Source organism: Lupinus angustifolius, chromosome LG12 (assembly GCF_001865875.1).
Source record: "Lupinus angustifolius cultivar Tanjil chromosome LG12, LupAngTanjil_v1.0, whole genome shotgun sequence".
Lineage (NCBI taxonomy): Eukaryota > Viridiplantae > Streptophyta > Magnoliopsida > Fabales > Fabaceae > Lupinus > Lupinus angustifolius.
Genome location: NC_032020.1, coordinates 12,520,129 through 12,536,941, shown reverse-complemented (window position 1 = coordinate 12,536,941; position 16,813 = coordinate 12,520,129). Strand labels below are relative to the sequence as shown.

Sequence of the window (16,813 nt, the reverse complement as noted above, 5' to 3'; positions counted from 1 at the left end):
TAGTTTTTCTTAAAATAATATAAAGTTTAACCATAGACAATCTCATATATTTTTGAATACATATATTCTTAGACGAAATAAATGTACACACATTTACTCTATTATGCAACAAATTTATCCTTAATTCCTGTAGTAATGCAGTCATTCATATACTTTCTTATATAACAGGCCAGTGACAGGAGCATCAATGAACCCAGTAAGAAGCTTAGGACCTGCATTTGTACACAATGAATACAAAGGAATATGGATATATATAGTATCACCTATTCTTGGTGCAATTGCTGGAGCATGGGTTTACAACATCATTAGATTCACAGATAAACCATTGCGTGAGATTACCAAGAGTGCCTCTTTTCTCAAAGAGAGTAAGAGTAAGCGTGATAACTCCAAATGATTCTAGAAAATGGGAACAAAATTGTTGTCATCAAAGGGTCATATATGAAATATGCATGGATGCAACAACTTTTGCTAAGAGGTTATCTTCGTTTTCTTTTTGTTATAGTTCTTCCCCACGTATCAGGGTTAAGGGTGATGTAATAATCCCTAGTGTAGTGTAGCAAATAACCCTGTAATAATAATAATGATACATCCACACTGGAAAGAAAAGTTTGTCTCTTTTCTCTTTTGGTGAATTACATCCTCATTTTCTTGTTAATAAAGTTCAGCTTTGTGTTAATGGTTTTTTTTATCTGTACATGATATGTTACTAGTTTTTTTCACCATCGTGTAAAAGTTATTGATACCAGTTTGATCTTTATTTACAAATTTTTGTTCTTCCATATAGATAATATCATCGAATCTAGTATTTTTTATATTAAAATTTGACACATAATAATTTTGGTTACATTAAAATAGTATAACCTCTTAAACTAAATAATTTTTAAAAAAACTTAGTAAATTTAGTCTAAGGTGTGATAGGCCAATTTATAGGCTATAGATGTGGTCTAGTGTGTTCTACCCCTGTAAAACATGTATATTGTGATTGGAAAGGAACATAAAGGAATAGAAGTTAGGATGTCCCCCTAAACATAGATGTACATGCAGAACTCAGAACATGCTAGCATGGAAAAGAACTAGACTCAAGTTGTGGTCTGAACAGTGTTATGGGTACCACTCTTTTGTCTTGTTCTTGGAATAATTATAGGCCAACAACACACTAGAACAAAGAGCAACTGCATCATGAATGCCATAATTGTGGGACAAGGATACTCTGTCCCAAAAAAATCTTGTCTCCATGTCCCTAATCAATAGTTTTTCTTAAAATAATATAAAGTATTAATTTATGTTTTTTATATTTTCTTTTCTCAATTAATTGACACATTTTGATTGGCTTGGTACACCATTGGGAACACAATAAGTACAAAGAGATCTCCATCCATAATTGTGATCCACATAAATATACTTAATAATTGCTTATCTTCCAATACCATAAAATCTTGTTGAATAAGGGAATTCTGACTCAACAAGTATAGATGAATCATATATTTGAAGAATGGCAGCACCTGGCTAATATTCTGCTCTCTGCTCAAGGGTTACTTTTAATCACCAAGCTGGTAGATCCCTCACAACAAAACCTCTTATATTTTCGAATTGATTTTGGGGGAAAAAGGAAAATAAAGAGTTTAAGAGCATAAAATACATTCTTAAGATGACTCTGAAACCTAGGCTCACTTCTAAATTACGAAAACCTCAATATTCGTAGGATAATTCAAATTTTAACCTCTCCCCTTAATCCACCCAAACCCCATTACTCCCACACTACACTCTCGTTCTCTTCATCATCTCAACACCTCTTCTCTAATACTCTTCTATTATCCAGTACACTACACTACTATTCAATCATAATAAACACAAACCTCATCACTCCGCTTTATTTCATGATTACCTTCATTTACAACCATCATGCGATCAACACCAGATTAAGTGTTTTGCTTTGTAAGTTGTAACTTAATTGAAGATGTTGGAAAAAGAAAATCATTTTTTGCCTATAATTTCACATTGTGGGGTTGTGAGGAAGAAGGGTTTGAGATTTTTTGGGGAAAATTGTAATGAAGTTTTAAAACCTAAGGATTAAAAACAAAGGATTAAAACCTCATTTGAAGGATTAAAACCTCATTACCAACGAGGCGTTGGTCTAGTGGTGTAAGTATCCTCAAGGTCGACAGTTAAATTTCTGGAAGACACTTATTGGAGAGACAACTACAAAACCCAAAAAAATTAGTTCTTTATCTAAAAAAGTAAGAAGATAACTTTGGCAGTACAAAAAAACAAAAAATACATTAGACACAAAACTATGTGTATACCAAGGATTACAGGTACATTACTTCATCTCTGTCCTTTTAATTAGATCCCTAAATACAAAACATTACTTAACTCAAAATGATCCTTAACTCCTTCCTTCAATGTGGAATCTCAACCTAAACTAGCTAACATAGCTTCCTTAAGTCTCATTCCTGAAAAATCAACAATATTTTTATGATCAAGGGTCTGATATATATGTACAGCACCACTATAATGTACAAGTCACTTTATCATACTTTTATTCATATGTATGATATATATACACTCTTATAAAATGTTAAACAGAACACAGAGTAACCATAATAATAGTTCATGTCATTTGATAAAACTTTATAAGAATGATTTATACCAAAAAAAAGTGCTGTATAAGAATGACTGTTACGTACTAACCAATTCGGCTGCATGTAGATTACTCTCCATGAAACATCAGTCAATCACTTGCATAGAAAGTAGAAAGAACTTCAACTTCCCTATCTAGTACCTGAGATGATTTTGTTCCAAAGTAGAAAGTTTCGCTCTACCACTCTAAGTGTATCATCAACTCATTAAATCTCCAAAAACATCATACCCACCAAGGCATCAAACTTAAAACCTCAATACTCAATGTAATTAGCATCATCAAATGGCATAAATTGGAGTTATTTCTAAATCAGTTTCTGACCCAGAATTTGATCCACTCATAAAGTTGCTCCTATCTTTCTTCCTAGCTCTTATATCACGTTTACTCTTAAGCACATAATATGTCATAGTGCCAAGTACCCCTACCATTATAATCCCCCCTATAATAGTCACAACCATTGCAACCCATTTGTTATGCCTACCAACTACTATATAAGATGCTGACATGAATGCAGTAGTGGTGCATATTGATGCTAACCACATCAACTTATTGATCACCTTTACAACCCTCATCTCACTCTTTGTTCTGCCTCTTACTATTGTGATTTGAACCAACACAACAGCCAGTGATGTGAAAAGGGCAATCGAGTCGAAGATAAAGAAGATATCCAATGGTACTGTTCCTACCATCACTGCCACCCCAGTACTATTATCATCACCACCAGGAAGACTGAAAAGCGCAGCAAATGCAACAGTGGCAAAGAGAACGGCCACAACCGTTACTGAGTTAGTAGCATTGTTAATACCTGTTGGAAAACATGGTGGAGAAGAGACAAATAAGAGAACTGAAAATCTGAATTTTAGTAGTGAAAAAGTGTGTACAAGTCAATTATGAGTCATATAAAAAGTTATATCATGTGTAACAAACCATGCTAACAGGCTATGCTTACTTGTAGAGCAAGCTATCACATCTACTATCTGATTAACAAAAATCAATACTGCTAAATTTAAAATTCACACTATGCTAATATGTAACAATACCTGCTCTGTGCAACTTGCGTAGCTCAATCGCGAGCCCATTGACATTCATGTTTGTTTTGCAGGTTTGTTCAAGCTGTGTATGGACATCCCTTCTAATCTGTGTCACAGTGTTCCTAATAAGCTTATCCCTTGGCTGGTTCAGATCATTAGCTTTAATTGCACCATATCTAGCAAGGATATCTTTTATCTCTAAGATTTCTTCTGACCGTGGAAGTGCTTCAGCAATATCCAGAGCTGTTTCATGGTTCCTTGTTAAGGCATTCACATTGGTGTCTGGAAGAAGCAATAGCTCATTCACTATCTGCATGACAATATTATGCCATCATAATACACATAGGCATAACATGTTTTTTTCTATCAAAACATTATATGCCCCTTGACTCATGTGTGAACATTGAAGAAAGAAAATATGATCTAGATATAATTTATTATGTATCTAGAAGGGTCTTAAATTAATTGTGGCTGCAACTAATTGTGGCCAACGCAATTCACCACCACAGCCGATTGCAGTGATTGTGTCAATTTGAAACATTGCAGCCACATCATATGATGCAATTTTCATTTAACAACATTGTCTATATTATAAGAATTGTTATATTATGTAGGGAGTATCTTTAATATAAGCATTGCATTATATTATGCACTATCCAAGTCTTATCATCCATAACCAAGACCAAATGCAAAAATACCAATTTAAACCCCTTAATATCTTTACTGCATATAATGAGGATCTAATTTTTCAGCCAGATGAACAGTACCTCTACCCTCTTTTTCCTGGTGGTTATGTGCAATGCAGTATTACCAAACTTATCTGGCAGCATGACAATTGCTGCATCTGCACAAAGAATCAACTTCACCACTTCACAACTCATTCCCTTTACAGCCATATGCAGTGCAGTTTGGCCTTTCTTATCAGTTCTCCTAGCAAGTTGTGGGTCCTTCTCAAGCAACAACTTCACAACATCGACATGTCCTTGGCGCGCAGCCAAATGGAGTGCATTCTTTCCATTGGATCTAGATGATTCTAATTGACTAAGATCATGTGACAACAATTGGTCAACAACATTGGTATGCCCTCTTGTTGCTGCAGATATAAGAGGGGTTGCATTACTTGAAGGGGAAAATGTATTGATTAGCCCTGGATCATGGTCTAGCAGCACCTGAACAATGGCTGCAAAAATGAAACTTCTATTCTCTTTAGTAATAAACATGGATTCAATTGTATACTATTAACCAAAAATTTGCACATGTTATTAGTACCTAGGTGGCCATGGTTAGCAGCAATATGCAAGGGATCAAAACCCATATCATTTTTCATCGAAATACCCTCCGGAGAGGCGTATTGTAAGAGCTCCTTCACCACATCAAGGTGCCCTTTATTAGCTGCAATGAACAAAGCTGTTTCTCCCAACTCATTGACATCATTAACAATTGCAGACCTCATTTCATCAACCTCAGCATCAAAATCAGCATTGTTCATGCTCAAAGTCCCCACCATCTGTTCATTGATCCTGCTGATGATATGCCTAATGGCCGCAACATCGCCATGCCGTGCTGCCAAGTGTAGCTCAGTGTCCTTGTGGCGACCTGTGACCTGCCTCACATACTTCTTGCCTGCATTGGACAGTAATTACTAATGTTATAAATTGCCGTTACAATTGTGATTATCATGATTGCAGACATCTTTGAAAAGATGTGATCAATATGGCTGCAATTAGGATCGTGAAAACTAACCATATCACAATATTGCGGCCTAAATAGTAGAGACAGCATTATAAAACCCTGTAGTTTTTTTGGAACTCTGTTATTAGTTAAGCATGATATATATAATCAAATTATTATTTGAAAGGCTGTAACGAAAACACTTACCTATAAAAGATAGTTTCATATATGAATCAAGGATTGAATAAATGATGAAAATAGACTGTATCAATATAACACACCAAGAGATTCTTACATGCTTTCAGAATAAGTACCATTAGTATATGTCATGTTAGCTTAAAAATGTAAGGTACTATATCAACAAATTCTTATATTCTCCCAAAACAAGCACCCTTAATATATATGATATCTAAGTTCCAAAACAAGAAATTATATAGTTGCTCAAAAAATTAATGTGTTTAATGGTGATACATTAATTCTCTAAGATGGCTACCTGCATTGGATTTGTTTGAAGAAAGGGCAGAGCTTAATATGACCAAAGTGGCTTCATGATCAGCATCTTTGTGCATGTTGAATGGGGAAATAATGGATACATACTAGTGCTCTTAATTAACAATATAAGTATATGAGTTAGTGACACAAAAAATTAAATCAAGCTTTTGATCCGCATCATTAGCCAAATCATGCTCCTATAAGGAATGCGTTGCTTTTTAGCTTTGCAGTGCAATGATATGACACTTGTCAGTGTGCAAATAATTGTGTTCATTTAGGACTCCCCACACTTGTAATTTTAAATAAGTAACTAGCTTAATTTTTGAAAAATAATATATCATCTTATACACTCTCCTATAAATCATCACACGTCATAAAAAAAGTAATATAAATCATAAAGTGATATTTTATTTATTAAAGATTAATTTACATACTAAATATATCACTTTTTATGGTATATGAAGATTTATAAAATAATTTTATAAGATGATATATTATTACTCTTAATATTTTTCAAATAAATCAAATTTGGCACGGTACCAAACCCACACCATAGACAAGCCCATACAAAATACACCAAACACATTGGAAACTAATACACGATGCCATAATCGCAATTTCTGAGTCACTATAAAAATCAAAACAAGAGAAAATCACAAAATAGTCACCATGCCATCCTATCCTTCATAAAATCATCCTCACACACGTTAATAATATACATTCAGTATAAAAATTTACATATAATTATTATATCATTTATTATATTACCTAATTGAAGAGGAGTAAATGAAGATTAAACATAAATAGTAATGATGTAGTGGTGCAAATATAATTTTCTCTAATAACAAATAAAAAAATGAACCTACATTACAAGAAGATTTATTAATTTTCACCTAACTTCTTAGCTAATTGTATGAAACGAGCCTAAGATTATAAGTGATGGGAATAAATTAAGAAAATCCTAATTAACATGGCAAAAATTTAATTAACTTAATTTAAAAAATGAATATACCCTCCTGCAAATTCTTCTTCCCATGACATGCGAATAAACCACATTCCATATATTCCCTTCAACTTGTGTGCATAAAGCCACACAGAAACTGAAAAATCCATAGTTGTCAAAATATGGGAAACGAGGAGGTATATTCGGTGTGGGCGATTCCACCAGAAGACGTGGGCGAGAGGATCACCAAGCTAATGGCGTCGCTTCGATCGGAGTTCGGTGGACCACCGTTCCAACCTCATGTCACCGTCGTCGGAGCCATCAGATTGACTCCCGATGACGCCATCAAAAAATTCAGATCAGCTTGTGACGGTCTCAAGGCTTATGACGTCACCGTTGACCGTGTCGCCACCGGCACTTTCTTTTATCAGTGTGTTTATCTCCTCCTCAACCCTAACCATCCGGTAATCCTTTTTTCTTTTTATTACTTTTATTCTTATTTTTTATTTTTTCGGTTAATGCATGAGGCTCCCGGCTAGTAAGTATGTATAGATAGTCTTATTCAGGATTTGAAACCATGACGGAGGCTTGTATTTGACTTAATTGCTTCTTTGCTTCGAAAGGTGCACTCACTTAGATTCCATTTTATGCTATTTGGTGAAAATGCTGACTTAATATGATATTTGGATTGATAGAAATGGATGAAATTGAATGATACTTGGTTCGATTGTCTAATTTAGGAAACCTATTCCATTCTGTTCAATCCTTATAGTATTCTTCTGTGGAAGGTTAAGGGTTTGGGATATAAATGATATACAAGTAGATAGATTGTAATTTGATGTTAAAGTTATTTTCCAGCCAAACCTAACTTGATCTTACTGCAATGAATGGAATCAACTTATATTAGGGTTCGAAACAATGGTATGGTAACTCTCTTGTACTACATCTCATTCCGCCAAAAAAGATAGCCTTGTAAAGGTTGATATAATCATCTAATAGTAACATAAAACTTAAATGAGTTTGGTGTAATTTTGTATCAACTGAGGGCGGTGTAATATCCTTTTTTAATGTTGGTCTTTTTTGGGTACTGAATAAGTATAATCTTTTCTTTTTGGTAAACTTATTGCCAGGTAGTGGAAACAAGTGCACACTGCTGCAGCCATTTTGGTTCTCAGAATTCAACTCGTAAGTTACACATCTTATCCCTGAAAGTGAAAGTTTTTTCATTCTTTCATTTATTGATGAGCAAGGACGTAGAGTGATATCACATTTTTGGGATTCTATTACCATCATTAGATATTACAGCTGATGAACGAAATTCCCATAGGTTTTTGTACATTAGAACACCATGAATATGATAATCTTCATTTAAAATTGAGGCGAAGTTCAATTTATCAGCATTTGTCGTGTCTTATTTGTTGAATGCATTACTAATGTGACGCTTCTTTAATGATCTCAGAAAAACCTTTTCTTTTAATGGTGGAAGCAAGAGTATAAAAACATCCTTGTATAGGTAACATACTGAAGTGATATTAGATGATAAGGCGTAAATCACCTTTAACAAATGGGTGCATTTTCAAGCATAGTGTGGGGATTATTGAGTACCATAAGGTTAAAGTGATACAAATTAAATGCTAGTAAACCAGTCAGTTACCATTATGAACAAAATCAAACTGCTGCTCTGGTAAACCAATCATAAAATTTTCACTGAAACGAAGTATTTAATATGACTAGCTAAACATCCTTCTGAGCAAAATATACAGTTTAAACTTTGTTATCTTATTAGGAACATTATCAATTTGAGAATTAGTTTTAACTTTTAATAATTTGATATCCATTTCCCTAGAGTTGAATATGCTTTCTCTTGGAACATAAATCACTGTCCAAGGTTTTCATCTATTATGATGAAGAGAATAGATGTTGTATCCACTGTCAATCCCATAATTTGTAGTCACCTATTGATTGATTTGTTCGAAAGTTCAAAAACCAGAGAGCCTCTTTAGTTTACAAGTGTAACGAACGATTTGTGTCGCAATATAATAGTGTAAATGGTATAAGCTTCCAAGCCTGGGTGTCAATGGTACAGTAAGAGGGACAGGGGGGTTATACATAATTATAGAACATGGTTTTTGCCTCTTCTCCTTTACTAGTCAATATGTTGTTTAATTTTGCAGCTTACATGCCACACTTGAGCCTTCTGTATCAAGATTTAACTGTTGAAGAGAAGCAAAAGGCTCAAGAGAGAGCTAACATTCTCGATGACAGTCTCAGTGGCTTGAGCTTTCAGATAAGTAGACTTGCATTATACAAAACAGACACTGAAGACAAAACTCTGAAATCTTGGGAGAAGATTGATGAATGGACTCTTAGTCCAAATTAGCTCCTCCACTTCAATACTTTCTATATAAAGCTTTTGTGTACAATGAAAGTAAGACCTTTTTTATTTCTACTTGTTGTCTAATAAAGTAAGAGGGTGTGTTTTGACGCAATGGTAAAGTTGCTTGTCTTTGGATGTCATAGGTTGAAATTCTAGAAACAGTATATTCGCTTGTAAGGATAAAACTATGCACATCTACCCTCTTTAGACCCCACTAGATAGAAACCTCATGCACTAGGCTCTACCCACACAAAAAATGTATGCATTGTTTATGAGTTTTATGTATTGTCAGTGCATTATACACCATTCATGTTTTATGGTTAATTGGTTACTGATTCTTCAAAAAAGTAATACAAATGAATGGTGGATGAAATATTGACTGTGTATAAATCTTTTTAGTGATTATGCATAAATCCTTTTATATTCGCTTAACAATACCACAAGGCACTTGTTTGTTACAACTCTATGAAGAAAATTAGTTATAAATGTTACTAATTTCCTATATGGCTGTGGTTTTCCAAGGTCACAATTACCCTGTAGAATAACAAAAATGAGAGGCAGGCATCAAAGTAACAAAAAATTACCAGGTCCAAAGTTTGCTCATATCTTGCCTCACTCCAAAAAAGTGAGGCTGAAGCATGAGAATGATTTTATAAATGAGAGCAACCTTTAGTGAAATGGTGACTTTATGTGTTCCAAATTTACAAGAGATATTATGGAGGGTACCCCTAGTTAGGCGCGTAGATCTCTAATGGGACTTTTTTATGATGGTTTCATTCTATATAAGGTTGATTGGTTGATCCTTTTACTCCAATGTAAACAACTGTAGTAAAACTACACCTGTTAAGTTAAAGCTATGAGTCACTTGGGAAGCTTTACACAGAAGCATCACAAGTAAATATCACAACAAATGCTGACATAAGTTTTCCATTTTATAAGAGAAAGTACTACCTTCTTTTTACTAGTTCTGTGTTCCCACTAAGGAGCGACCAGAGGACTCAATTTGTTCAACTTATGTTTTTGACACTAGTGGGCAAGCAGAGTTGAATGTATTACTTGTCATCACACTTAGCTAGTTTCTAAAAGTACACATCTTTATCATGGGAAAGGGTAACCAAAAAAACCCACACTGAACTACTAATTTGAGGGACAATGGAACATAGAATCTGTCATTTTTAAGAAATATATCCTTAGAAGTTTAGTGTCGTACAAATAGCAGCAGGATATTTTTGGTTACAATGGCATGGAGGTTTGAACTTATTGGAACAGAGATATATTGTCTCATATATTGTCTCGTATCAATGATAATGAAGCAAAAACAACAATAACAATGAAGATTTAATTTTTTTAATTATGACATGTTTTCATTGGTGCAGGACAGCGAATGAGACAACAGCTATCTATTACTATCCTCATGCAAACTATCCAAATTTCTCATTATTGGTCCATTCCTAATGACAAAGTAACATAATATGTCAGCATTAGTAACCCAACTAGAGACTTGATGCTAAAATAATGAACTATTTATTGATATCTGAAACTCAGTACCAACAGAAGAGCCAAAAGTATGCAACCTTTCTAAATCATTTTGCAATAGAGGGGTCAAAATATGAGTTCATCAAATCTGTTAATGCCATTCAATGAGTTTATCAATAAGTTTGATAGAGTTTGTTTAAACAAGAGCAAGTTTGTTGCAGTCACCTCACTCTTTGAATTCAATTTAGTTCCCATTTGAGCTAAACTTTGTATTTAAGCATGTGAAAGTGAAAGCTAGTACTTGAATCAGTTGCAATCACACAATAGCCTGACTACAAATGAAGGTGAGATTGTGACAACCTATGTACAATGCATTTATGAGATTAGGTTTTGCATTGAATCACTGCAACAAGTAGCATCAATTGAAAGCTCAATAGAACCTTGTAATTGCTTTCTGGTCCCCTTCAGAAAATATTAGTCCTCAAAGGAACTTCTTCTTGTACTTTCCTTCTCTTCCAAATTATTTTTGATGAACTTCCTCTTCCAGTTTCTTGATCATAGAATAACATCTTCCTCTAAGTGGGTCATCATTATTTCTCACTTTTAATACTTTATTGTTTTTGCAGTGGAAGTGTTACATATTCAATAGTATGTGGTGAGATAAATAATATATTTTTTATTGTGAACACAAATAAATTTATCATAATTGAGAGCCAAAGATATGGTAGCTGATAATGACACATTTCTTAACTTTAGCTCAAGATGGGTGAAGAAGTTGCATGTGGTACCACTTACCCTCAACTTGTGGTCCTCATGGGAGATATGGGCAAGATCTCCTTGTTGTGAAACCTAACCATTTTGAACCCATAGAGACATGGGCTATCTCTCTGGCCTTTCCATTTCAGAGCTAAATAGAATTAGGATTGGAGCTATGAGTAGAAGGTGAGTTGGAAGCTTCAGAAAAAGGGTTAAAGCAATTTGCTACACATAGCAAGAAAACATGATGTCACTTATCCTGACCCTATGACCTCGTTGAGACATTAATCTTGACAAAGATTGCCCCAAGGTGTCACAAGGGTACCTTCCATTGGTTAATACTTGGAATATAGAGACACTACCAGTGGAACTTTCTGGTAAAGTGACAATGCCATGAGGTATTGATGCAAGATTTTTACTCTTGTGGACTAAGGTGTAAACATGAGAAGATGAGGCAACAAGTTAAGAGTGAGTTATGTTAGGGAATTTTGATAAATTAAGCTAGTTTTACACCAGTTTGTGCTAACTTAGCCATAAAAGTTTATCCAATAGTTTTGGTTTGGCTTGCAGAAAATGGTGTCTTGTGTTCCTCTCAACTCATAATGTTAGACTAATATCTTTAAAGAAGTAGAGATCATAAGAATGAGTTATATTTCTATTGACAAAATAGTTTCTATTATAGAAAAATAATTATCGAGCACATGATAACAAGATATTGTGTTTAAGAAAGTTAACTGGTTATCAACTATACTAGCATTTTTTGTGATTATCCTTTATTTTAGTTGGACCTACTTGCATTCAGTAAATTTATTTTTGTGTTCATTGATAAATATATTAAGTGAAGGGACTAGAAAATAGATGAGAATAAGCATGGTCCATTTGGAGGCTAAGATATGCCTAATGCCTAGATAGCTACTGAAAGTTGCTTTTTGAAAGCTACTGTTATTTTTTGTCATAAAAATATAACTTAGAAAGTTTTATCCAAGTTTGTCTTTAAATAATGTTCAGTTTACCAAAAAGAAGTCGTTTGATACTGCAACACGAAAACACTTCTAATTTGCTGATTACCACTTTTCATCAAGTCCTGTTGCCTCAACTGTAAGTTAGAGTGTGACATAGATGAATTAGTTTATTTAACTTTCTCATTGAATAACCTATGACTGCTAACTAGGGATAAGAATGAGTCGGTTTGGGACTGGTTAAGGATTATCCTTATCTGACTCTAAATATTGGTTATACTATTTTTTGAACCTGTATCTTAACACGAAGTTAATCCGATCTTAAATATCGTTCGGTAAGTCTTTAAACCCGATTCGACCCTAGACTCAATTAAAATATAATTTATACTCAATTTAGATAAAGTCTTCTCATATTATTTATTACTATGAATATGTAAATTGATATATAAAATTGTATATATATATATATATATATATTTTAATCATGTATGAAAAATTATAGAATGAATGATACTTTGGACCAAAAAAATGTCATTACTCTATACAATTTGAATAGAGACACATAAAAATATGATGAATGAGTGACCATGAAACGAGTCTAATTTTTGAACCCGAACTCAACTCTAGACCCGATCCTATTCGGACACGATCATGATCGAGACGTACCAGATGAGTGGGTAAAGTCGGGTCTTACTCACCCTTATTTCTAAGGTTGAGACTAACATAGTTGTTCAATTTTTTTTTGTAATTTAAACTCAAGGAAAAAACTAATAATTTAGCTACATCAAATAAGGGAAGGCAAGGCAAGCAACTGAAAAAAATAAGATAAATGATAAAAAATATATATTGCACGTACATAAATTTGGAACGCTATGGTGTTTTTCCTTGGGATGGATATTGTCACATGGTTTTTCTTGTGGATTTAAAGACATACCTTCTTTGAAAGATAAATTAGTATGCAGGAGTATCAGAGATACCTAATTTATTTTTTGTACATAACCTTAGTTTAGTTATTTGTAGTGTTGTTAAAACCGTAACGGTTATCAAATCGGTCAGGGTACTGATATAATGGTACAATGGTTCAACCAGTGGTTCAGTAATTAAACCGCATGCCGGTTAAACCGGACATACCTACTTATATTTATATACATATAAACTTATAACAAAAAATTCCAAATAGGTAGATACTCAAATTTATAATCCATATTTATAATTTACTCAAAATTCACATAAATAAACAACTTTAAGTCTTTAATAAATTCAAAGTCTAAATTAAAAAACATATATCAATCCAAAAGTATCAATTAACAACCACAAAATATAAATAAATGACATAACTTCACAACTCACACTCTATAAAACAAATCTTATCTTGAGACAAAGAGTCAAAGTTATTTTATATGAATATTATATTTTTCTACCAAATCCTATGTTCAGACACTACTCCAAGATTACACAAATGTCACTGAGATTACATACGAATGTTAGAAACCAAAATGTGTAATCTAAGTATGCTTTGGAAGCATGTGCCTTGAAGTGTTGAAGAAGAGTTGGAAAGATGAGTCACCTTGTAATGAGTTTTTAAGTTTTAAAAAAAAAATATATATGTGTATAAACCAACCGATTTAGTAAAATACCGGCCGGTTCACCGGTTTTGACCGGTTTTTGACCGGTTTTGACCGGTTTTGATACTTGGCCGATTCAACACATGTACCGTACCAGTTAGGGGTCCGGTTCACCGGTTTTCTAGTTGAATCGGCCGATATGGTACGGTTTTTATAACTATCGTTATTTGTAATTTCTATTACTTTATATATTCTATTAGAATATGGATGTTTTCAATATTGAATGAGATGATGATACGTAGTGTTTAAAAACTTTTAATAATTCTGATTTTAAATAAAGTTTTTTTTTAATTATGAAATTAATACTCACATTTCTGTATTGGACTATCGAATACATAAAAAGATCACAACTCATTCTATTAATACAACTTTCAAGTTTGTCTCATTTTACTATCCCTTTCATTGAGCTCTTTCACGGCATGTACAGTCCACTAATTACATTTCAGAAAAATCATATTGTTCCCTCTCTCTTTACATATTTTGTTCACAAACAATAGAGGACTGATCATTTTCTTGTCATTCGGGTGAGAAACCACAAAGATATTTTACTGTAGATTCAATCAAAATTTATGATATTTTATTGTAGACAATCAAAACTTATGATATTTAATTGTAGAGACTCAATCATTTTCTCAGTGTGTTTCTCATCCATGTCACCACAAGTCCACAACATCACATAACAATAAGGAAAAAGTATATTTGAGCCTCCATTCTCGTTTCCTCCATGTCCATGACTAATACATATCTAACATGTCCTTGCTAATGGAACTGCCATTCAAAATGTCAATGGTATGCTTAACTTATACTGACGTGGATTATTTGTCTCAATGATATCTCATTCTCTATTCCAAGCCAATGATATATTTCTACATGAATAAAATATTTTTTTAAAAACAATAAATAACATTTTGGTTGGCTGGGACAGAGAATGAAACACTCTTTAAGATAAGTGATCTCTTTTCAACATGTACTACCAATGTAGGCATGGATAGGTGACATGTCCTTCGACACAATGAGTGATAAGGCACAATCCATGAATATAACAAACCGTACCCACTTACAAATTTTCACTTGCTAGGTCCAATCAAGTTAAATAAGTGGGAGTTGCATAGTTGGCACGTGCCTGGTGAGCTGAGATTGGAGTAAGCTAAATCTGTAAATAAGCACACATTGAACACAAAAGTAGATAACTCACTTTAGAAATAAGTCATAACTCCACAAGCCATGTATTATTCACTCACGTTTAGTAATACAAAAAAATTGGCTATCTATATGAGAAAAAATCGATATATAAATGAAAGGCCATTCTTAACCCAGGGTATGATTGGTAGATTAAGAATGAAATGTTTTCTTTGAACCATTATATTTTGGGTGTCGGTTGCTAGGATAAGATAATGGAATGATATGATAAAGAGCAAAGATAAATAGCATGAGAGAATACAAGCATGATATCCTCTTATAATATCCATTGTTTGGTATGTACTAGATATATATGAAATTTGGCAAAGATGGGGACCTTTCATTATAAGTTGGGACAATGGTGTTGAGCATCACTTTTGCTCTCATAAATACATTAAAAATTGTTAGCAAAAAAATTAGAAACTTACCCTAATGTTTGAATTGCATATAATATATAATATTTTGACTTAGTGATAGTCGTGACATTAATGAGGGTGAGAATGACAATTGGAATAGGTGTTGGTGCAGCGGAAGCGATCGTTGCACATTGTTGGCTACAAGCAATCAAATAATGTGCATAGAATAAATAGAAGAGAAGATACAAGAGAATTTGTTAACGGGGTTCGGCCAATTGTGCTTACGTCCCCGGGAGCGCTGAGCGACTACCAAGATATTATTAGAGAATAAGGATTACAAACCCTAGCACATTCATGAGGTGTTTCTATTTGATGTTTATATCTGGTGCACATTACAACAAGGGACCTGAGTCCAATATATAACATTGATATTCTACTATATTTTGATACTAGACAATGTGGGACTAATACAATAACATATTTCAAGCATTCCCAACAATCTCCACCTGATTGAAATAGACGAATATCTCGCTCCTTAGGAAATCTACACAAGAATCTCCACCTTAGTGAATATATGACTTCACCTTGCTCAATGTCTAATTCTCTTTAACTGCTCCCCTCCAGCATAGACCTTCCGAGTATCCTTGACGATGTTACCAAGAGCCTAGCTCTCTAAACTTGTAGTGCAGCTTCATGTACCGCAATCAAATGGAACATGCCGCCTAGCCACCTATTGCTAGGAAGTCTTTCGATATATTGGAACTTCTACACAAAAGTTCACCAATAATCGTCCTCTCTTCAGTACTCAGTCAAACTAAACCTTGGAGCTTTCTTAGAAAACCTCAACCACTACCATCATTGTCTACTCCGACAATCCTAGTTCAAAAGAACTATCATACTCCACCATAAGGAGTATACCCACAACACGCACATTGCATCAATGCTAACTAATGTCTATGTCACATCCTTGCATTCAAGCCAATGCCCATGTCACACCCCTGCATCTTTACTAATGCTCGTGTTATAACTTGCATCAAAACCAATGCCCATGTTACACCCTACATCAAAGTCAGTCAACACATCTGTGCTTTTTTGGATCTGATAACAATTAACATCCTTCACTATGTCGTCTGAGACACGCCATTAGGATATTCCACTTCTCATCTCAAATGAGAACATTCTCTCAACATCTAGAGAGATATTGTCAACACATGTCTCTAGGTCAAACTCAACACTATGAGTCCCTATCTCCACCTTGATCCTAACCCAATACATGAACTTATGGGGTTCTGGATCAACACATACAT

At 33.9% G+C, this 16,813-nt stretch overlaps 2 protein-coding genes across 2 annotated transcripts; one reads left to right on the top strand and one right to left on the bottom strand.

Annotated features, from left to right (window-relative positions):
- On the bottom strand, nucleotides 2,803-5,912 carry LOC109361894 (ankyrin repeat-containing protein ITN1-like). The gene is made up of 5 exons (XM_019607423.1): nucleotides 5,837-5,912; nucleotides 4,942-5,295; nucleotides 4,440-4,852; nucleotides 3,682-3,982; nucleotides 2,803-3,446 (listed from the first exon to the last, which is right to left on the bottom strand). The coding sequence occupies exons 1-5, from the start codon at nucleotides 5,910-5,912 to the stop codon at nucleotides 2,920-2,922; spliced, it is 1,671 nt and encodes a 556-aa protein (XP_019462968.1). The 3' UTR covers nucleotides 2,803-2,919.
- Nucleotides 6,883-9,254, top strand: LOC109361457 (cyclic phosphodiesterase-like). The gene is made up of 3 exons (XM_019606916.1): nucleotides 6,883-7,242; nucleotides 7,909-7,963; nucleotides 8,953-9,254. Exons 1-3 carry the CDS (start codon nucleotides 6,961-6,963, stop codon nucleotides 9,156-9,158), a joined length of 543 nt encoding a protein of 180 aa, XP_019462461.1. The 5' UTR covers nucleotides 6,883-6,960; the 3' UTR covers nucleotides 9,159-9,254.